The 22,700-nt window shown below is 47.1% G+C and overlaps 2 protein-coding genes across 2 annotated transcripts; one reads left to right on the forward strand and one right to left on the reverse strand.

The window, feature by feature from the left end:
- Nucleotides 1-11,233: 11,233 nt before the first annotated feature.
- Nucleotides 11,234-14,507, reverse strand: LOC123168810 (uncharacterized). The gene is made up of 2 exons (XM_044586677.1): nt 12,165-14,507; nt 11,234-11,978 (listed from the first exon to the last, which is right to left on the reverse strand). The coding sequence occupies exon 1, from the start codon at nt 14,401-14,403 to the stop codon at nt 13,966-13,968; it is 438 nt and encodes a 145-aa protein (XP_044442612.1). The 5' UTR covers nt 14,404-14,507; the 3' UTR covers nt 11,234-11,978; nt 12,165-13,965.
- Nucleotides 14,508-20,417: 5,910 nt separating this feature from the next.
- LOC123169849 (hydroquinone glucosyltransferase-like) lies at nt 20,418-22,114 on the forward strand. Its single transcript, XM_044587714.1, has one exon. The coding sequence runs from the start codon at nt 20,481-20,483 to the stop codon at nt 21,921-21,923; it is 1,443 nt and encodes a 480-aa protein (XP_044443649.1). The 5' UTR covers nt 20,418-20,480; the 3' UTR covers nt 21,924-22,114.
- The last annotated feature ends 586 nt before the right edge of the window (nt 22,115-22,700 follow it).

Below are 22,700 nucleotides of genomic sequence, written 5' to 3' on the forward strand. Positions count from 1 at the left end.
AGCAGTATAACAAACTTCTAACTTAAAAAGAAGAAAGAAACTCGAAGGTATTGGTAGTGAGAACCAACATACCGCATTACCACAGTTCAGTAAACTCCTGAAGTTTCAGTAATTAATAGCATTGTCACAATGGTAATATTGATTATTTATCTCTACTAAATTCGAAACATGTGACTGCAAACACTCAGCTTTAGTGTGTTTAGAATTGTAATTTGCAATACAAGTTGGAATACATAGTCAGACAGAAGCAAGTCAACATAAAGAAACGAGTCTTCAAAAACTTAATTCCATCCTGGTACAAAATGATGCACAGAAAGGAATGGAGAAAAAACTGCCTGCTCTCTCTGATTCATCTTACAAAATTGCTAATACACAATCACCTGAAAACTCTTTAAGTTTCATTCAATCATCTCAAAATAATATGACTTGCTTGCAGATTAGGACAACCATGATACGAAGATCTCAGAGTGGTGGAGATTGACTGTGACATAAAAGAATTTCAATTGTGTGGTGGAGTTAATAGCAGAAAACTAGTTCACAGCCGACTTGCGTGGTTGCGACTTATCTGTATGCAGACAGTCGACAGAGAAACAAGGCTTAACTAAATTTGGAATTAAATCTGTAGACTCTGATGTGGTAGGACAGGAGTTCGATGTGCCTGTGATTATTTGCTGGTGATGTCATGGACGCTATGCACCAACTTGTTTCCTACTACTGATAACGCTCTAGCTTCGAACCCAAAAAGGAAAAATAGGGGCATTCATTCAGTTTCAATAGAACGCAAAGGCTTTTAGTGGTTGCAATCAGCATGTATTGTATTCATCCTGAACAAGATCATAACTCTAATAAATACTACCTCTGTACCAAAATATAAGACGTTTGAACTGCAAAAACATATTATATATTGGTATGGAGGGAGTAGTTGAGAAAAAATCGTGACATGGAAATATACTTCAGCTAGCTAGCTTTACCACAGTTGTTGATTGACTGAAGCTACATTAACTGAAGCTACAAGTACCATGCAAACAAGAACAAGTACCCAGTGTATTGTATTCTCCCTCAACGAGACCATAACTCTAATAGCTAAGAAAAAACTTGACATGGAAATATACTTCAGCTACATCTAATAACACGGTTGCCGATTGATTGAAACTGTTAATTCCATTTGTCACATTCTTAGTCCCGGAGGAGCACATTCATGTTACACGATGTTAACTGAATCTAGCTAGACGTAGCACCGAAACAATAACAACATAGATTGACATGACTACAGCAAGATGAAATTCCGTCGGTTGTCACGCGCCAACATGTCGGCAAGGTAGGTGTTCAAATCTGCGAAGAGAGTCCACGCTATCAAAATCCATGGTCGCTTCTAACACATAAAGCTGATCTGATAACAACTCCCCTGAATCTGGACAAACGACACAAAAAAAACTCAGACAACACAAGAAGAATTTTCACTCAATTTGTGCATTATTTCAAGAGTTGTACGACCTTAAAGGAACAAATTTTTGGGACTTATATTAGGTAGGTAGTATAACAGGACGGGGCAGAATAGCATAATATTGATCTCGACTGAATCTGAAACATGTGACTGCAAACAAATGGTTCAGTGAGCTTAGCATCAATACAAGTTGGGATACACTGGCGGACAGAGGCACATGAACATAAATGAATTCAGATCTAAAAAACTCAGACAGAATTGGTTGTGCAGAAGTTCATTTACTGCCTAGGCACACTCTAGGTGTGTTGGTAGAGCAAGAAAAAAATGCAACCACATGAAAACTTCTTATGTTTCAGTCAATCATCTCAACCAATATGATATTCTTGGAGATTCAGAGCACAACCATGGTACTGAGGATGTAAGAGTGGTGGAGAGATCGGCTGCAATAAAGAAAATTTTCAGTTGCCCGTGCTGATAAGCACTACCTTCGATCTTATGCAGGTTTATCTCTAGACAGCAATTCAAGATAAAATTATACATCTGAAGGTAGCTACAAGAGAACTTCTCTGCTTCCTTACATCTATCAAAATAAGAACTTTACAAAATGAGCAATCTTTGACTTGAACAAATTTTCTCCAGGTGAAACAATCCAAGGTAAAACTGGATATAAAGTTTTATTCCTTCTACATTTATCTTGACCATCAGAACTAGTACTCGAAAATAATATAATAATGACATGTTTTTTTAGTGATTCCATCAGGACTCATGCATAAGCTACTCATAGTGTACAAGATCATTCCTCTTACTAACCGCATTCTCTTAAAATGGCGATCGAAACAAACAAGACAAGAAACACAATTATGTTCCCGAGCTTTCTTAGTTTTCCCAATGAGCACACGAAATTAAACAGTACTAAATCAAACAAAAAATACCAATTGCCATAATGAGCATGAAGCAATAGACAACTCATGTGCTAATTATGAAGAGAAGTAGATAACTTGGAGGCAATAGAAACTTTACCACTTCATATTCTCCTTGAAGACAACAATGATGGTGGGAAGTTGATATATGAATATGCCTCATTCCAAGGATAGTGTTGTTTCTGATAAACCCTCTGAAGCTGCAATGTCTTGACGTCTATTGAGAAATATCCAACAAGTTCATTATATAGAGATGAGGCTTCTCTCCTCGTTAAGAACAAGTACCTCTGTGTTGCATCTTTGATAAAATATTTGTATCTAGAATCTAGTGAGATTGTCTTCTCCATCTGCCACTGACTCGGACTCTCGCCTTTTTTCCGTGCAACGGTATAGCTGAGATCGGGTGAAATTTCACAGTGGAAACCAAAGATCCCAAGCCTGCCTTCCCCTGCCTCCACAATGGCTATACCTTCATAGGTCCATTCTCCTGGTGGGAGGTCAGCAGTGGAGAACTCCATCTTTCTGGTGTTAAGCAAGAGCAATTTTTTCATTCCAAAATTCACCCAGTCCCAATAGAAACAGCCATAAGCATAATGGCTCCTGTGAATATAGCCCTTGCCAGGGGCCAAATCATTCAAATCCTTGGGTGCAGCGGCTTGCCATTGATCAGTGCTCGAGGAGAAGTAGAAGGTGGCCAGACTGGTTTCGCAATGTGCCATCAAGATGACTCTGAATGTTGTCTCTCCAGCCGCTACCTCCTCCTCGCCGAGAGGAACGAGGAAGCGCTTCCAGCAGGGCTCACTTACCGGGGGGAACGGGTGCTCAAGCGAAGCGTCTAGGCCGTGAGGTAGCGGGGGGAGCAGGACGTACTGCCGGTGCAAGGGGTCGCATACCGCGTGATCTCCGAAGACCGGGGGCTGCCCATGTTTTGCAATGTTGCGGGCGAGGAGGACGCGGCCGTCGCGGATGTCCTGCACGGTCCAGCGGCGGTGGGAGGGGAGGAAGGAGAAGGTGAAATCTGCAGCGACGGCGAGCGCGCGGGCAGCGGGAGTGGAGGGCATGGCTGGGTGGAAGCCGTTGAGGTCGAGGAATCCAAGAAGTGGCGGTGCGTGGAGGCAGCGGAAGCAGCGGAGGAAGGAGCTGTCGGTGGAGATTCGGCGGAAGGTGACGCAGGTGGCGGAGGCGCGGACGACGTCTTCTGGGGTGGGCAGGCGGAGGAAGATCTCGGCGAGGAGATGGTCGGGGATGTCCGTTATAGGCGACGCCATTTTCTTCTCGCTGGTCGCCGGGAGCCGTTAGGAGGATCGTATTGAACGCCGGCGAGGTAGGGCGGAGGAGGCATCCGCCGGGAAACCCTCAACGAGATTTCGTTTTTGTTTTTTTGAGCGTAGGAAACCCTCGACGAGAGCCGTGCGTGCGTGCAATGGCGTGTGCAGGAGCCGTGCGTGCGTGCAATCGCCAGGTGTCGGCCTGTTGGAGAGCGAGTCGACTTAGTATTTTCCTTCCTTGGGCTTGGCCGGTGTAGACGACAATCCCCTTAAAAAAAGACAAAAATATGGCTCAACATTTTTTATTTTTATTCTAAAGACAATCAACATTATTGAGCTTGGTTTAGGATTTCTATACTGAGCTTCTCTACACCTGCGTGCACGTTCGGTCTGACAACGGGAGAAACTCTTAGACGTGTATGTTTCGAATGCCACCCTTTTTTATACTAAGTACTGCAATTTCATACTATCTATTTTCCAGTTTACAAGGCTTTTGCATATTTTGTATTGATATATAATGGTTAGGAAAACACTTATATTCAACCGGCTGATTTTGGCTCAGCATCAAACGCGTCGGACGCCGTCCGATCTCACAGGGTCGTGCGGCTATCCTTACCTTTATCTAGTAATCTCCATCTGTCCTGTCCCCGTATGTGCGTCCTCTTCTCACGGTCTCGCGCGCTCTCCGTCCTCGCCAAGCCCCACCCTCCCGCGTGCTGCTTCTCACGTCTCTCCTCGCCTTTGTATTTCTCTCTTTCTCTTTCTCAAACTGCTCTGGTTTTGTGCCACTAACAGACGCACTTACCCATGATCTAATCCTACTCCTAAATAAGCTCCAAGGTTCTTAACGACTAGGCCTGTGACGTTCATGCAGCTAACTACCTCAACACGTAGCTAACTAACTACATGCACGGCTAAGTTCAGTACTTGGGCAGCCTCATCGATGACCACGGATCCCAACCAAACTAGCGTGCCATCGCAACAACATCAGAGCAGCCGCGCCGCCATTGCCACCTCGCTGTGGCCGTCGCAGCATCATCGGAGCAGCTATGCCTGTCATCGCAAGACTGTCGCGGCATTGTCGAAGCACTCGGGCATACCATCATCGCGGTTGTCGAAAAACGATATCACAGCCTCGCCAAGATTGTTCGAAGCACACCGTTGCAGCATTGTCTTGGTTATCAAACCATGTCGTCACAGCAACATCGCCGCCATCCGAGCATATCACGGGTGTTACAAGCATGTCGTCGCGCCATCGCCGCGGTCGTCGAAGCATGCCTCGTAGCATCAACATGGTCGTCGAAGCATGCCGTGAAGCATTGTCGCGGCCATCGAGGCACAACATGAGTGTTTGAAGCATGTCATCGTGCCAACGTTGCGGCCGCCGCAACATCATTGAAGCAGTTCAGGATGTCGTCTCGCCATTGTCGCGGACGTCGGGACACGCCTCGTAGAATCACCACAGCCATCGAAGCACACCACGGGTGTTCGAGCATGTCATCGTGCCAACGTCACGCTCGTTGCAGCAGCATCCAAGTAGTCGGGATGTCATCGTAGCATCGCCGCCACGCCGTCGAAGTACACCATAGGCGTTCGAAGCATGTGGTCGTGTCTCACCACGGTCACTAAAGCAGTCGGGTGTCGAAGAGACCGCCATCCGGCATAGCAGCACTACCAGCGCCCTTTGGTGCTGCGGCGGAGCATCGGGGAGGTGGGGGGTACCGACGCGAGCTGCAATGGAGCAGTGTCGGGGGTCGTCAGTGCTGCGACGAAGCATAGCGGGAGGGGGGTATGTACCGACGCGAGCTGCAATGGAGCAGTGTAGGGGGCCGTCGGTGCTGCAACTTAGCATCGCCGGGGGGGAGTGTTGTGTACCGATGTGAGCTGCGATGGAGCAATGACAGGGATCGTCGGTGCTGCGATGCAGCATCGGGGGGGGGGGGGGGGCGTGTACCAATGTGAGCTGCAATGGAGTAGTGTCGGGGGTCATTGGTGCTGCGACGGAGCATCGCACGCGGCGGGGGAGGGGAGGAGGGGTGCAGCGATGCGAGCTGCAATGGAGCAGCGTCGGGGATCGTCGGTGCTGCGACGGAGCATCATATGGGGCGTGCGGTGCCGTGGTGGAGCTCCAATGGAGCGTCTTCGAGGGTGGCGCTGATGCTACGATGGTGCTGTAATGAAGCATCGCTGGGCATTGCTATGCTGCAAGGAGTGCCACTGTGGTGCATGGTGTGCTACAAGCCGGCATTTTGAGCCATTCTACGCGAGTGGCACCGATGCGGTGGGGGCATCGCTATTCGGCAACGAGCGCCACTGTGTTGCAAGGTGTGCTGTAAGCCGGTATTGTGAGCCATGAGAGAACTTTAAGATGTATTGAGCACGAGACACACTGTCATGATTGTCGCAAGCCTTGATGCGCAAAGCTCTATGGGCGGACAAACTTGATACAAAGCCCACTATGGTTGTCGCAAGCCTTGATGCGCAACGCTTGAACGGCGGACAAACTTGATACATAGCCCGACGCGCCATGCTGCAAGGAGGTGACATTCCTACTGCAAAACAGGATGTGTGACGCTGCAAAGACCGGCCACCGCCGCTGCAAATATCGCCGTTGCTGCTGCAATCCGGGGAAGTGTCGCACTGCAAGGGCTAACCGTTGATGCTACGAAGACCACCGACACTGTTGCATGAGTATAAACAAGTATGTAATTTCCTTTCGGAGAACCAACAAGGCGCTGGTGTACAGTGTACGAACATGGAGTCTAGCAATGATTCTGGCTTTGCTTTTTTATTTTAGAAAATGATCATAGCTTTGCTGCCGGTAATTACGTATGAAAGGACTCCTACTGTTTTCTGGTAAAAAAAACGTATGAAAGGACTTTGGTCCAATCGCACAACTCAGGAGGCACGACTCAGGACGTGGGCTGGGACACACAGCCCACGGGGTACGCGCGCGTAGCCAGAACCCAGGGATCTGAAGGCTGTCTTTGATCCAATCGCACGACTCAGGAGGCGGTTTATGTTTTGCTGGAATCATCCGAATGATTTCTAGCAGCTGCCTAACACCATTTAGGGACACCATATCCGCCACACCAAAGGAGTATTGGGAGAAAAATCCCATGGATCCTTCAACTTCATCGTGTCTAGTGACGAGATGGTGTACGGTGAAATATTATTCGTTGCCGCCACCACCAACAAAAGGCCGCCATGAGGACAAAATATGTAACCCTAAATGAGTATCCAAAGCAAGCAACCAGGATTTCCCCCAACTTCCGGTCGCCAGATCAGCTGATGAACACATGACGTTGCGGGGTGGAGCGGGGAACGAGAGGAGTCATTGCCTATCCGGGAGTAAGGAGACAGGGGAGCCAACGGTTAGAAGAGGGGTGGTCGAAGACGTCTCCACTATTTATACATCACGTATCTGATATTCAATCCCCAAACTAACAACTTACACCACCATGTGCCACCAGATTTTTCAACCTTTTTTGAAATTACTAATTTTTTTAAAGGGTGCATATACACCCAGGTTCCAAACGCTCAAATACCCCATGGCTTCAGGTGCATATGCACCCAATATGCCAAGTGTCACATTGTTTTTTTCTTCTAAAACACGCATAAGCATGCATATCATTGCATTAAAAGGAAGCGGCAAAGAAGCCGGATACAATGCCCTTTAGTTATTACAAAGTCAATCACTAGGACTAGTAGCCACACCACCCACCATGTGCACTACTACGAGAGATGTCACACTTAGCCCAACCTCATGCCAATGACAATGAGGTAAGCCACACAAGACCAAACTGCGTCACAACCAGCACCGCAAACCTCTACAACATGACCAAGACTTGAAGACAACATTGACCAATGTACCCGTCACCCATTTGCGCCAAACAGGAAGTCGGCAAGTGGAAGGAATAGCCTGGGCCAACCTAGAAAAGACGTCGTCATGAGTGTGCCGACGATGGTGTACATTGCGCCTCGGAGACCCACGCCCAAAGCAGTAGCCGACAATAACTAAAGCCACACCCCCGAGACTCCTTGAGCAACAAGATAGTGCCCCTAAGAAGGGAACGATGCCAAGACGTTGCCGCCACCAGGCCAGGGCCAAAACAACACCTCTAGGGAGGGGATGGCGCCCGCGGGTGTCACCCTTGTCAGCCAAGGTCACCGCGAAGCAGGGATTTTTATCAACTCAATATCATAGGACCCAAAGTTCACTGAAGTTGCTTTAGCAGGTCAACACCGCAATGGGAGTAGTAGCATCTCGTAGCACAACAACGGCCACCACAAGCCATCCAAATTAGGGAACAGGGCAACAACAACCCCGCACAGATCGAGCCTGCACCACCACCACCGCGCCCGGAGTATGCCACCGCTAGATCAAGGTGGCTCAAATCCATTACGTCCACAGCCGGTCCACCTCCACCAAGGCCACCACCAACCACCCCGCCGCCTCGCCTATCGGGCCGAGGGTCAGCCCGCTCGAGAGGAGGCAGGGTGCCACCAGTGCAACCTAGCCAGCGCCGCCGGAGCCATGCCCGCCCAACCACCACGCTCCGATAGCCGTGGACGGCAAGATGTTGCCAAGCTCGGGACATGGAAAGCAGGGCCCCAGACCCCCCCCCCCCCCCCCCCCCCCCACACACACACACGCAAGCTGTCGTGACGGCCACCACCAAGTACCGCCCATGGGTGGCCCTACTGCGAGAGGGAAACTGCCCCGCGAGCAGAGCTGACCACCGGACTGTCGCACACCACCGGGTCGCCTCACACCATCAACCGCCGCGAGATATGCTCAGGGCAGATGCCACTGAAGGAAGACGCCCTTGTCCCCTCTGGTGACAACGCAATGGGGAAGGAGGGAGAGGGCAGGGTCTGGCACCGCGGCTAGGGTTTCCCCCCGTGTCACATTATTAAGCAGGAAAGATAGGAAAGGTCCACACCGATGTTGCACTTAATTACCCGAAACATAGACAGATCAACACTAAGTGAAGCAATGTAGACCAAAACTAGGTGAAGCAATGTAGACCGAAACACGATCACATCCGCGGGAACTCTAAGCTATTGAAATCATAGTCACTTTAAACTAAGGCCTTGTACAACGCTGGTGCTTGTGCACCGGTGCTACCTGCATGGCGCCTCGAAAATTTCTTTAATCCTCAACGAGTAGTGCTTGGTATGGGGTGCTAGCTGGGCCTTTTTTCTATTTTTTGCCTGCCGATGGAGGCACTGAGTCGAGGCATCGTGACTTGAAGGAGCGGTTATTTGTTGTAAGCACCGGCTGGCACCGGAAGCAAAACTTTGCTTCTGCCACCCGTCCTAAGCACCTGTGTAATCCATTCTTAGGAAAAAAAACCGGGTTTTTTTTGTGAGGCACATGTGTAAGCACCCACCGTTGTACAGGGGCTAAGAGTGCCAACTAACGGCTCCATCGAATCTTACAGACAAGACATATACACCAGAGAATTTTTGGTCCAGTGTGTACACATATGTGAGTGTTTGCAAGCTAAAAGGGAACACATTATATGTTCTTAGCTAGAGGAAGATGCAGAATAAAATTGTCACATTAGTAACATCTAAACTGAATTTGGAACATGTGACTGCAAATACTCGCTTCAATTTGCCTATCATCAGAATTTGAAACACAAGTTGGAACAATAGTTGGACGCCTGGACAGACATTGCTAATACACAAACACTTGAAAAGTCTATCAGTTTCAGTCAAGCATCTCAACCAATATGATATACTTTCAGACTAGGCCATGATATGAGGATGTAAGAGTTCTGGAGATTGACTCCAATAAAGAAGAATTTTAATTGCTTGTGCAATAATAAGCATTTCTTCATCTTATGAGAATGACTTCAAATAAAACAGCGTGAGAGAACACGTAGTTTTACCGGGTCTGCTTGTGCCTATCTGATGGGTTTTATTTACCTGCCTGGTTTGTTCATTCTTGAGTGTTTGCGACCTGCGAGTGAAGTGGTGCTGCGCTCATACTCAAGTGAAGGCACGGACAGGAAAATGTCATGGCTGCATGGAGTGTTGACTGATGAACACTTAATTTAGTCGTTTTCTATGGTGTTATGTAATGTGGATCTGATGTTGTTGCTCCTGGCCCTGCACTACCTCTTCCCTGGCTCCCCTCCCCTCCCCTGTATCACGCCCCTTACCATTTTCTCCCGCCGCTATTGGTAACTGCCGCTTCAAGAGTTGATAAATTGGTGACCGCTAGCAGAGCTCACTCATGCATGTAGAGATTTTTAGCCTCGGTTTCTATTGTACATACACTTTGTTTCTCTATCGGCTGTTCAGAAGAAAAGGAAAGGAGATTGTTTGCTACGCATAAAGAAACAATATGACCTTGCATTCACCTATTTTACCACAGCACTGTGACGCAAGTAGCCGAATAAGAAGAGAAAAAAGATGAGCATGCCAATGGCCCTTCATACCATTTCTTTCCGCGACTTCGAAGAAACACACCACTGTCAGCCATGTGCAGGCCCTTCTCTATTGACGACATCCACTTCACCAACATGACAACCTTTGCCTTGAAAAGAAAAAAAACATAGGCCAAGTCTGAAATTTCAGCCGAGTCAAGCTGCACGCTGGAGTATTGTTTGTCTTGGGTTGGCCATCAGTTCCGTTGCCAACGTTTGGCACTCACATATTTTACTTGCTATAACAACTCTAATAATTAAGAAAAAATATGACATGGAAATAAACTCCGGCTAGCTTTACCCACCGTTGTAGACTGATCGTTCTGTAATATTCCAGTGGTTGCCGCAAACTCTTAGTTTCACCATCAAATTCATAGGCAGGGAACAGCCACATGGATGATTACACTCACTAAAGCTAAAATGTAGTATGAAACAAGAACAACATAGGCATAACCACTGCCAAGTGAAGCTCTGTAGAATTTATTTTATTTTCGATGCAAAGGGCAGGACCTCTGTAGATTGTCATTTGTCACCTTGTAGGGGCAAAGCAATCACATATGCGAGAACTCCACGCTATTGATATTGCAATCACGAGGTCACTTCGAATTAATAGTGCCAATCTGATTAAGACACTGACGAATCTGAACAGACGAGGAAAAGGTTCAGGCTACAAAGATGATTTAAATCAAACAACTTGTAAACACTAGCTGTTCTTGCTGTTCAGAGCAGTGAATCAGGCACTCATCTGCGAACGTACTAGTTATGCAGATTTATTTATAAACAAAAACAAGAGATAAATTTATAGATGTGGAGATGACCAAACCAAAACTATTCCAGTTCCTTATAATGTATAACTGTCAAAATAAAAACAGACAAGAGTCATGCTTGTCTGGATGAATTATCCAGAGGTGGAAGAATCCATACATAAACTGTATCCATATGTTCTCCAAAACAACAATCAGACAATAATTGCTGCGGCCTACTGTCGGTTTTGTAATTTCACCAGGCCTAAAAAATAGACGATGGATAAGCTACTCAGATATGTCGGTAAACCTATTTGCAGTATTAACCTAGATATGCCGGCCACGTTATCTGTTAATAATTCCTCTGCAAAAGACTTAAGTTTTCTTTCATGGTTATTGTGTGCGAAATCAAAGACGGTGCATCAACGTCGATTCTATTATATGCTCAAAGCATCAGGCATCAGAGAAGGTGCAGCATCAGAGATTCAGAGGAGGTGCAGCATCAGAGAGTCGTTTCAGATGCATCCGCTAACCCCAACAGTTTTCTCAGGTTTACCTTGATCCCTACTTGTATTTATTCCAGTTAGCTGATTCTATTCGACATTAATTCCTACACCTTTGTTTTCTCAAGCATGCATCAGGTATTTTTCACTTGGTCAAAGTTCCTCATCCCTGGGCCAAAATCACTGTTTTGACCTTGTGGAAAAAAATTAGCACGACTTGACCCCAAATTTTTTTTTGCACGAGGGTCAGATCACACAAAACTTTTGAAACGGGATCAAATCATGCTAAACTTCTTCCACAAGGTTAAAACAGTTATTTTGGTTGGTTATTTTGTCATCTCTAGTTAAGAAAAAATAAGTTGGGACTTCCAGATATACAGCAGCAGCAAGATTTACCCACAGCTCTTGATTGACTTAAACTGTTAATTTCATTGTCAGATTCACTTATTAGGCAGGGAGCAGCCAGATCCATCTCCCACTAACATCACTGCAAATAGGTGTACTCCACGCCTACAAGTAACATGAAAACAAGACATGACCACTGCCAGGTGGAATTCTGGAGATTGCCAGCAAGGTGATCACATCCGCAAGGACTCCACGCTATCGAAACTGCGGTCACTTTGAACTCGGAGAGCTGATATGGTAACGACTCCACAGAACCTGGACAAACAGGACCAAAATACAACTCAGACATCACTGAAGATTTTGTGGCCAATTGGTGAATACTAAATCAATAGTTTAACGAGCTTAGAGGAACAAAGTTTTAGGTACTTAGGTAGTATCACAGGATAGCATAATATTGATCTCAACTGAACTTAAAACGTGTGACTGCAGACAGACACTCACTTCAGTGTGGGCGCCATTGTAAGTTGGAATAGATGGCCAGAGAGAGGCACGTGAACCCCTAAAGGAATCAGTCCTGAAAAACACATGCAAAACTGGTACCTTTGTTCTGCAGGAGTTCATTTACTGCCTAGGCACACTCTAGCACTTTTTTTTAACTTCTACTTAAAGAAAAGAAAGAAACTGGGGTGTGCTAGTAGCGAGAAACAATACAATACAGTCACCTGAAAACTCTAAAGTTCAGTCAATCATCTCAACCAATATGATTTGCTTTGAGATTAGGATCACAACAATGATATGAATAGCTAAGAGTGATGGAGCGATTGACTGCAAAATTGAACAATTTCAATTGCCTATGCTGATAAGCACTCCATTGATCTTATGAGGTTGATTTTAGATAAGACAACATCACAGGATAAAATCTCAGTTGCCTGTGAGAACAAGCTATTCTTATTTAGAGCAGTGACTTAGGATCTTACTTGTGACCATACCAGTTGTTTATCTCAAAACAACACTGCACGATAAAATTATACATCTGAAGATGACTAAAAGAGAACTTTTCTGCCTCCCTGCATCTATCAAAAGAAAAAGTGTACAAAATGAGCTGTCCTTAACTGGAATGAATTTTCTCGAGGTGAAATAATCCAATGTAAACTGGATATAAAGTTATATTCATTCTACTTTATCTTGATCATCGAAACTACTACTTGAAAATAATTATAATGACCTGCTGTTTTTAGTGATTCCATCTGGATTCATGCATAAGCTACTCATAGTGTACATAATCATTTCTCTTACTAACCCCATTCTCTTAAAAAGGCGATCAAAACAAACAAGAACAGAAACACAATTATTTTCCCGAGCTTTCTTAGTTTTCCCATGAGCCATGAGCACATGAAATTGAACACTACCAAATCCAACAAGAATTACGTCTTGCCATAATGAACATGAAGCAATAGACAAGCCATGTGATAATTATGAAGGGAAAAGAGATAACTTGGAAGAAATAGAAACCTTACCACTTCATATTCTCCTTGAAGACAATAATGATGGTGGGAAGTTGATATATGTGTATGTCTCATACTTAAGATATTGCGGTTCGTCATAAATCCTCTGAAGTTGCAATGTCTTGACATCCATTGAGAAATATCCAACAAGTGGATTCTCCAGAGATGAGGCTTCTATCTTTGTCAAGAGCAAGTACCTCTGTGTTGCATCTCTGATAAAATATTTGTACCCTGAATCTAGTGAAATTGGTTTCTCCATCACCCACTGGCTGGGACTCTCACCTTTGTTCCGTGCAACCATATAGCTGAGGTCGGATGAAGTTTCACCGCGGAAACCAAATACCCCAAGCCTGCCTTACCCTGCCTCCACAATGGCTATACCAACCTTGCTCCATTTTCTGCGCGGGGGGTTAGCAATGAAGAACTCCATCTTCGTGGTGTCAAGCAAGAGCAACTTTTTCCTCCCGAACTCCACCCAGTCCCAGCAGAAGCAGCCATAAGCATAATGGCGGCTGAGAATAAAAGGGTGGACCTGTGACATCTCGGCCATGTCGCGCTCGCCAAGGCCCAAATCACTCCAAGCCTTGGATGCAGCGGCTTGCCATTGTCCCGTGCTCGAAGAGAAGACGAACGCAGCCAGACTAGTTATGCAATGTGCCACCAAGATCACCCTGAATGCCGTCTCTCCCGCTGCTGCCTCCTCCTCGCCAAGGGGAACGAGGAAGGGCTTGCACCGGGCCGGGCGCCCGGGCATACCATGGGGAACGGGTGCTCAAGTGAAGCGGCTAGGTCGTGAGTTACCGGGGGAGCAGGACGTACCGCCGGTGCAATGGGTCACACACCGCGAGATCTCTGAAGACCGGTGCAAGGGGCAGCTCATCTTGCCGGAGGTCACGGGCGAGGAGGACGCGGCCGCCGCGGATGTCCTGCACGGTCCAGTGGCAACGGGAGGGGATGAAGGAGAAGTAGATGTCGGCGGCGCGGGCGAGCGTGCGGGCGGCGGGCGCGGAGGGGTGAGGCGGCATGGTGGAACGGAACATGCCGCCTGCCTGAAGGAATCCGAGTACTGATGGTACGTGGAGGCGGCGGAATCTGCGGAGGAAGGAGTCGTCGGTGGTGAGTCGGTAGAAGGAGACGCAGGCTGCCGAGGCGCGGACGAGGTCTTCTGGGTCGGGCAGGCGGAGGAAGATCTCGGCCAGGAGGTGGTCCGGGATCTCCGTCAGAGGCGACGTCATCTTCTGACCGGCCGGCAGAAGAGGTAGCCGCCGGGAACCCTCGAACGAGATGGGAAGAGGAGGGCTGGCGGCGGCGGCTGTGTACTGCTGCGTGCTCGACTTGTTTTTTGTTTTCTCTTTGTGCTACCGAAATGGGCTTGATTTGGCAAGACTGCAACCTGTAGCGGGCCAGGAAAAAAAACACCACCAGTGTTTAAAGTGGAAAAGTGAAAACCATCCAAACTAAACTACAATTTTAAAATACCATGCATCCATTGAACAATGTCTCCGTCCAACACATGCCCGTATAAACCATGAAAAAGTCAGAGAAAGGACACTTATCCAGAAACATTCGTACAAATACCCTCAAAATTAAAATTACAATGAAACACGTAAAGAGTTTGCAACTGTAATCACCAAAAATATTATGTGTTGGCGAGCGAATAATTTCATCTAGAAGCTCAAGGTTGGAAATAAATTCGTCCCAAAAATATTTCTATTATGTAAAAATCATGTACGAGTTTGAGGTTCATTGGACGTCTCTATGTTGACCATTAGTATCCGTAGATGTTTGTTGTGACTACTGTTATGCAGTTGTCATCGGCTGGTTGATATGATCCATTTGCGCAACTCAAACCAATTCTTTAGTATTTACCATGAAGACATTCCATTTCCCTTATGCAATCCAAGCCACCAAACGCCTTAAAAATTGCACCAAAGTTAAACGCATGACTTCGTTCAGTCAGTCGTCAACTGGTAAATTTAACTATCGATGAAAAAGGCCCCCAAAGGAAATGAGTTTTCTAGTATTGCTTGCAGATATAATGTGAAGAGTATTATTCTTTCTCTATGCAAAATTATAGTTGCATGCCCAGGTAAAGCAAGGCTGATCAAGCAGTTCCCCTCAAAAAAAGGTTGACTAGATATATGATATTAATTCACTAAAAAGGTTCAAAAAGTGGCTTCTCTATGGATACGCATGCATGTAGTAACAAAGGTCTCCCCACCTATCCCCTGTTCCGGTGGTGCGTCTAGCATCGTTGGTGGGTGTGTGGAGGTGTGCCTCCGGCGGATCTATCTTTAGTGGATTTGCTCGGATCCCATCGTTGTCCGTCCACGTTCGTGTGTCTTCGGTTTGGATCCTTTCGATCTACATTATTCTTCATCGGCGACGGTTGCTGTTCTGGTGCGCTGGTTCTATGGGGCCTTAGCACGACGACTTTCGTACTGTCTACAACAACAAGTTGTGCCCGTCTCCGGCAATGAAGGGCGATGACGGCGGCGCGCCTTCGGCTCGCTTAAGTGCTTGTATTAGTCGCTGGGTGGTTTATAGATCTGGTTGTAATTTTTATTATTTCGGGTGTTCGTTGTACTGCCATGATTGGAGATGAATAAATCAGAAGTTTTCTCGTAAAAAAAGAACGACACTTCCCGTGAGCCCATAAAGCTTCACATTTTCATAGATGCATGAGCCATAAGAGACGGTCCATGTGAAGATGTTTCGAGTTCAATTCAGGGTGTTTGTGCTTGCTGGAATGTTGGGCGTCATGTAAGTAATAATATTGGTATGTCAAAGAAGGCAAGATGTGCTTATTTCCTTGTAAGGCACGATAAACATTCGTATTCACTATATATTTCAGATGTCTCATTTTGTGGCTTCATGCTTTGCAAGATTACATTGCTTCAAAAAAATGATCTCTCCTGACGACTAAATTAATCAAGGTTGGGGTTTAATGACTTGCAAGCCTTCACACCCATACAAACAGGGTGAAGAAATCCATAGTCCTGCTGGATATACTCACTCCTATATCACCTATCAATGTACGACATGTGTCGAAAATGTGTGGAGGAAGCGTGAGTAGAACAGTAATCGTCGTTGTTATCACCATTAAGTCTTGAAAGCTAAAGATATGAGAGCTTGATGGTGCACCATCCATGTCAATCCATTAAGTCCTGAGTAGATAGCGACGCGAGAGGATGTAGAAATAAAAAGATGACAATAATGTTCTAAGCAAAGAAGTGAACGATTTATATGCAGAAAATGAGTGGAAGGAGGCGTGTGCAAAATACTATTTGTCGTTGTATAGTGTCATGAGTAGATATAACGTGAGAGGATGGATGTGCCGTTCATTCAGCTTGCAGCATCGCGTGTCACGCGTCGTAGCATGCAGGTATGCGCTTTGCAACAGCCGGGCCTCCTCCACTGCATCTCCGCTCCTCACTCCGGGGGTCAATAGGAAATTAGAGCTACGGAGACAAACCTTGGAATTAGATTTGGTAGAACTAAAACCGAGTATATGAGGTGTGGTTTCAGTACTACTAGGCACGAGGAGGAGGAGGAGGAGGAGGTTAGCCTTGCTGGGTAGGTGGTACCTCAGAAGGAGACATTTCGATATTTGGGATCAATGCTGCAGAAGGATGAGGATATCGATGAAGATGTCAACCATCGAATCAAAGCCGGATGGATGAAGTGGCGCCAAGCATCTGGCGTTCTCTGTGACAAGAGAGTGCCGTAAAAGCTAAAAGGTAAGTTCTATAGGACGGCAGTTCGACCCACAATGTTGTATGGCGTTGTGTGTTGGTCAACTAGAAGGTGACATGTTCAATAGTTAGGCGTGACGGAGATGTGCATGCTGAGGTGAATGTGTGGCCACACAAGGAAGGACCGAGTGCGAAATGATGATATATGAGATATAGTTGGGGTAGCACCGATTGAAAAGAAACTTGTCCAACATCGTCTGAGATGGTTTCGGCATATTCAGTGCAGGCCTCCGGAAGCGCCAGTGCATAGCGGACGGCTAAAGTGTGCTGATAATGTCAAAAGAGGTAGGGATAGACCGAACTTGACATGGGAGGAGTCCATACAAAGATATCTGAAGAACTGGAGTATCGCCAGAGAACTAGCCATGGACCGGGGTGCATAGAAGCGTGCTATCCATGTGGCAGAACCATGAGTTGGTTGCGAGATCTTACGGGTTTCACCTCTAATCCACCCCAACTTATTTGAGACTAAATACTTTTTGTTGTTGTTGTTGTTGTTGTTGTTGTTGTTGTTGTTGTTGTTGTTGTTGTTGTTATCTCTATGTAGCACTGGGATCCTTTTTTGATCGGGCTACACTATGGGCTGTTTTCCTTACAAGACAATGCCCTTCCCTTTTTCCAACAAAAAGATAATTTTAATGTGCTCGCGCACCAATAATTTCATCTACAAGCTCAAGGTTGAAAATAGACTCGTCCTAAAAATATTTATATCACCTGAAAATCATCTACGAGTTTGAGGTTCATTGAACGTCTCTATGTTGACCATTCTTATCCGTAGATGTTTGTTGTGACTACTGCTTTAAAGTTGTTATCGGCTAGTTGATATGATCCACTTGCTCAACTCGAACCAGTTCTTTAGTACACCCCCTCTGCCCCACAATATAAGATGATTTTTAAGGTTAAACAACTTGCAAAACATCTTATATTATGGGAGGGATGGAGTATTTAGCGACATCCATTTCCTTTTTTTTTGTACGGAGTAACACTACAATCGAGTACCAGTCATGGGCGCGTCGGGGCAGCATTTGCAACGTCTGCACTGGATTTACTGATGATATATATGCAATCAAGCCACCAAACACCTTAAAAATTGCACCGAAGTTAAACACATGACTTTGTTCAGTCAAACGTCAACAGACAAATTTAACTATTGATGAAAAAAGGCCCCCAACGGAAGTGGGTTTTCCAGTATTGCTATATAACGTGAAGAGTATTATTCTTTCTCTATAAAAAATTATAGTTGCCCGCCCAGGTAAAGCAAGGATGATCAAGCAGTACCCCGCCCAAAAAAAGAAGGCATGACTAGATATATGGTATTAATTCGCTAAAAAGGTTCAAAAATTGACTTCTCTAGATATATGCATGCATGTAGTGTCGAAGGACACTGCCCATGAGTCCATAAAGCTTCACATTTTTATAGATGCATGAGCCACAAGAGAAAGTCCATGTGAAGATGTTTCAAGTTTAATTCGGTTTGTCTGTGCTGGCTGGAACGTTGGGCGTCATGTAAATAATAATGTTGGTATGCAAAAAAGAAGGCAAGATGTGCTTATTTCCTTGTAAGGCATGACAAACGTTCGTATTCACTCTATATTTCATATGTCTCATTTTGTGGGTTCATGCTTTGCAAGATTCCTTTGCTTCAAAAAAACAATCTCTCCTGACAACTGAATTAATTAAGGCTGGGGTTTAATGACTTGCAAGCCTTCACATCCATACAAACATGGTGAAGAAATCCATACTCCCTCGGTCTAGGTGTATAAGTCACCTTACGAAAATCAAATAATCTCAAAACACTTAGGCGCGGTGCATTAACTATTATCTCGTTTCTAGTTTCTTGACATATCAACCAATAAGAGCTGTGGGCGTACATGCTTTCAGTGACTTGAGACTACCAAACACGACATGCAAGTTAGTTCATCGCAGGCAATGTTATTAATTAGCAAATAAACATTAAGTTCTCTCGTTTTTCCCCCAGCCTTGGTCGCGATGCACAACCTAAAATGACTTATACACCTAGACGGAGGAAGTAGTACTGTGCTGGAAATACTCACGCCTATATCACTTGTCAATTTATGATATGTGTCAAAAATGTGTGGAGGAAGCGTGTGTGGAACATTAATCGTCGTTGTTATCTCCATTAAGTCTTGGAAAGCTAAAGATATGAGAGGTTGATGGTGCACCATCCGCTTATGTCCACTAAGTCCTGAGTAGATAGTGACACGAGAGGATGTGGTAATAATAAAAATGACAGATCTCAAGACAGGCTATCCTCCCCTGCATCTCCGCTCCTCACTCACTAAGAGCATCTCCACTCGCCCCCCCCCCTCCCCGCGCCCGCAGGACACCTTTTTAGGCTCGGACGGCGCTTTTTGCCGAAAAAGGCCCAGCCACGCCCCCAATGCCCCCCAGGACGTCAAAATAGCGCCGGCAAACCTAGGCGAAACCCGGCGCGTTGGGGGTCTCTTGGGGCGCCGGCGGAAGTTTCGGCGAATCGTGTCTCACCACATGTCCTTTTTCTTGGCCCACTTAATCATTCTCCTCACAAACTTTTGCTTGGGGTGGAGTGTGACTGGGAATATGTCCTCTTTATTTCGCCGGATTTCACCGGATGACTCCCAAGAGACCAACTTTTTTGGTTCGGTGGTGTTCTTGGGGTGCCAACGGCCGGAGATGCTCTAATGACAGATCTTCTCAACGATGGGAGTGCCGGAGGAGTTATGTATGGGCGGTGTGATAAGGTTTCTAGTAGATGCTGGGATGCATGGGACTGAGATCCAGTGCCTTTATCAAGTGAAGTCACGCTGCAACTTTACCCTTCTAATCTCCATCCAATCCACATCCTACGGTCCAGATCACACATGGGGAAAGGCTCTCAACACTTAGCAGTTTTCAGCATAGCTTTTGTGTAGATGATTACTCAACATTGACACTTATTGCTGTAGCATTCGGACATTATGTGCTGCAGCCTTTTAATATCAAGTTCTACTGGATTTAGTGTCAACTGCAATTGATTTATTCCACTTTGATTGCATAATGCACTACTGTATAACCAAACCAAATTTTGTTTTATAGTCTGCTCATGAGTATCTGCAGTTCTTTATTTTTTGGGTTTCAATCTGTTCAAATAAAACTGAGTTCAAGTGCCACTGCATCGTTGTTTGCAGCTTATTGATGTTTGCTGCTATCCTGAAAACTGCTAAGTGTTGAGAGCCTTTCCCCTCGTGTGATCTGAACCGTAGGATATGGATTGGATGGAGATTAGTAGGGTAAAGTTGCAGCGTGACTTCACTTGATAAAGGCACTGGATCTCAGTCCGGGATGCATGGGGCCCATGCATGGGAACATAGTACGTGTCAGACCGCGTGTGGTGGCCGACACGAGCGTACAACCGCCAGATTGGAAACGTTTAGCTCACGCTTTTCCTTTCTGTAGCTCGTACTACGATCCTTCTGCTTATAAGCAGTATATATGCGTACGTGTTTGCTGCCGAATAAACGCAGGGGGACACACTAGCTAGCTACCACGGCGTCACGTCCTAGCTCGTTTTCCTGGTCATGGCACACGCACCGCACGTCGTCATCGTCACGAGCTCCGGCGCTGGCCACGTCCTCCCGGTGTCCGAGCTGGCCAAGCGCCTCGCCATGCACCACGGCTTCACCGTCACCATCGTCACTTACGCCAGCCTGTCCTCGCCCGGCCACTCCTCGCCGCTCGCCTCTCTCCCGCTGGGCGTCTCCGTCGCCGCGCTCCCGGAGGTGTCCATCGACGACCTCCCCGCCGACGCGCATTTGGTGACTCGCATCCTCACCGTCATCAACCGCGCCCTGCCACAGCTACACGACCTACTACGCTCCCTCCTCGACCTCCCGGCGGGCATCACTGCCTTCATGACCGATATGCTCTGTCCCGCGGCGCTCACCGTCGGCAAGGAGATGGGTCTGCCTGGGTACGTCTTCTACACCTCCAGCCTCATGTCTCTGTTATCGTTTCTCTACATCCCGGAGCTCGCGAGGACCACCACTTGCGAGTGCCGCGACCTCCCGGAGCCCGTGCTGCTCCCGGGGTGCGTGCCGCTACACGGCGCCGATCTCCTCGAGCCCCTCCAGAACCGCTCTGACCCCGTGTACCAGCTCATGATCGACCTCGGGCGCGACTACCTCCTCGCGGAAGGCTTCATCGTCAACACCATGGACGCGTTGGAGCACGAGACGCTGCTGGCGTTCAAAGAGCTTTCTGACAAGGGCGTGTACCCGCCGGCGTATGCTGTGGGTCCATTCACCCGGCGGCGGTGCCCCGACTCCGACGAGGTCAACCACAGCTGCTTACGGTGGCTGGACAACCAGCCGTACGGCTCAGTCTTGTACGTGTCCTTCGGCAGCGGCGGCACGCTGTCCACGGCGCAGACGGCCGAGCTGGCGGCTGGGCTGGAGGCGAGCGGGCAGAGGTTCCTCTGGGTGGTGCACCACCCCAACGACAAGGACAGCAGTGCGGCTTACCTTGGCACTGCCGCTACCGATGCCGACCCGCTGACCTATCTGCCCGACGGGTTCATCGAGAGGATGAACCGTACAGGGCTCCTTGTGCCACTGTGGGCGCCGCAGGTGGAGATCCTTACCCACGTCGCCGTGGGAGGGTTCATGTCTCATGGCGGATGGAACTCCACGCTAGAGACCGTGGCGGCGGGTGTGCCGATGGTTGCGTGGCCGCTGTACGCTGAGCAGAGGATGAACGCGGTGATGTTGTCGTCGGATCGGGTGGGCCTGGCGTTGTGGGAGAGGCCTCCCCTTGGTAAGGACAGAGCGGTTGTCCCGCGGGAGGAGGTGGCGGCGCTGGTCAGAGAGCTTATGGAAGGGGAGAAGGGCGCCGCGGCGCGGAAAAAGGCCGTTCACCTCCGGGATGAAGCCGAGATTGCTTCGGCGCCGGGCGGGCCGCAGGATCGAGCTCTTGCAGTAGTGGCTGGCATGGTTTCGTTGCATCGGAAGAGCCAAGCTGAGTAAAGAGGAGGCTCCCTACAAGAACTGAATAAGAGACATGGTGGCTGAAGTTTTTTCTTGATTTATGTTTGTGTTGATTGCTATATGTGTATTTTACATTTAAATATAGAATAATAGTTTGTCCTTTGAAGATACTATTATTACATATTGTAAATATGGAAGCAATTTTACATGTGTGGAAAGCTTTGGGTCTATATGAGATGACTGAACATGCTTTGTGTGCGGACACAGATTGGGATCAGTAGTGTTGGAAGGTACCTTATGCAGCTCTAGCCGGAAGTCTCCGGTTCTTAGGATGCTTGGTTTGCAAGAGTCAATTGCTGTCACTTGTTGGTATATTTGGTGCCAAAGATGTGAATTCATAAAGGGGGAAACTGTTGCGGCACCCCCTCGGACTGCTTTTGCAATCCAAGCCCTAACTGCAAACTACGGTTCTGTGTCTTCTTCTAGCCGGTGAAATATTATGGGCTAAAACAAAATAGGGATGTTATAAACTCAACGTTGATGCTGCTTTCCATGATGATGGGACTGCAGCTGTAGGGGTTGCCCTCCGTAATAGTATTGGTGAAATGGTTGCATGTGCTGCAGCGCTCCTTTATCTGATGTCCTCAATGCGGCGTCTGCTAAGGCCCTGTCGGTTCATAAAAGTATTGATCTCATTGAGCACTTGGAATGCATGGATTTGGCTATAGAATCAGACTCTTTGGAAGTTATTAGTGCATGCAGAGGCGAGTTCGAGGTGGTGGCCCCCTACGCATAATGGTGCATATATGATTAATG

Source organism: Triticum aestivum, chromosome 7D, assembly GCF_018294505.1.
Source record: "Triticum aestivum cultivar Chinese Spring chromosome 7D, IWGSC CS RefSeq v2.1, whole genome shotgun sequence".
NCBI classification, from domain to species: Eukaryota; Viridiplantae; Streptophyta; class Magnoliopsida; order Poales; family Poaceae; genus Triticum; species Triticum aestivum.